Here is a 901-nt window from a genome sequence, read left to right on the forward strand (position 1 = left end):
GTAGACTGCAGCCAGAAACTCCTGAACGCTCAGATGGACGAAGCAGTAGACGGTTTTCTGGAAGATCACGCTCTCTCTTCTGAAGATCTGGGTACAAACTCCCGAGTACACCGAGGCCTCTGTGACATCCAGACCACATCGCTCCAGGTCTTCTTGGTAGAACATGATGTTTCCTTTCTCCAGATGTTCAAACGCCAGCCTCCCCAGCTTCAGAAGAACTTCCCTGTCAGCCTCCGTCAGCTCCCGTGGACTCGTCTCGTGTCCCTCATCATACTTGTGCTTCTTCCTCTTTGTCTGAACCAGCAGGAAGTGTGAGTACAGGTCGGTCAGGGTCTTGGGCAGCTCTCCTCTCTGCTCTGTGGTCAACATGTGGTCCAGAACTGTAGCCGTGATCCAGCAGAAGACTGGGATCAGACACATGATGTGGAGGCTCCTGGATGTCTTGATGTGTGAGATGATTCTGCTGGACAGCTCTTCATCGCCGACTCTCCTCCTGAAGTACTCCTCCTTCTGGGCGTCGGTGAAGCCTCGTACTTCTGTTACCCTGTCAACACGTGCAGGAGGGATCTGATTGGCTGCCGCGGGTCGGGAAGTGATCCAGACGAGAGCCGAGGGCAGCAGATTCCCCTCGATGAGGTTTGTCAGCAGCAGGTTGACTGATGACGTCTGTGTGACATCAGATACGACCTCATTGTTGTTGAAATCCAGAGAAAGTCTGCTTTCGTCCAGGCCGTCAAAGATGAACAAAACGTTACAGACGGCGAGCTCCTCTGCTGTGACCTTCTGTAATGTTGGATGGAAAACATGGAGCAGCGAGAGGAGACTGAGCCGCTCATCTCTGATCAAGTTCAGCTCCCTGAACGAAAGCAGAACCACCAGACTGACATCCTGGTTCTCCAAA

At 52.8% G+C, this 901-nt stretch overlaps 1 protein-coding gene across 1 annotated transcript; it reads right to left on the minus strand.

Annotated features, from left to right (window-relative positions):
• Positions 1–6: 6 nt before the first annotated feature.
• Positions 7–897, minus strand: LOC121940820 (protein NLRC3-like; the record flags this gene model as incomplete). The annotated part of the gene is made up of 1 exon (XM_042483503.1): positions 7–897. A coding segment is annotated over one exon (891 nt), but the record flags the coding sequence as incomplete, so codon positions are not given.
• Between the last annotated feature and the right edge of the window lie 4 nt (positions 898–901).

The sequence above is a fragment of the Plectropomus leopardus genome, unplaced genomic scaffold, assembly GCF_008729295.1.
Source record: "Plectropomus leopardus isolate mb unplaced genomic scaffold, YSFRI_Pleo_2.0 unplaced_scaffold94382, whole genome shotgun sequence".
Taxonomy (NCBI): domain Eukaryota; kingdom Metazoa; phylum Chordata; class Actinopteri; order Perciformes; family Serranidae; genus Plectropomus; species Plectropomus leopardus.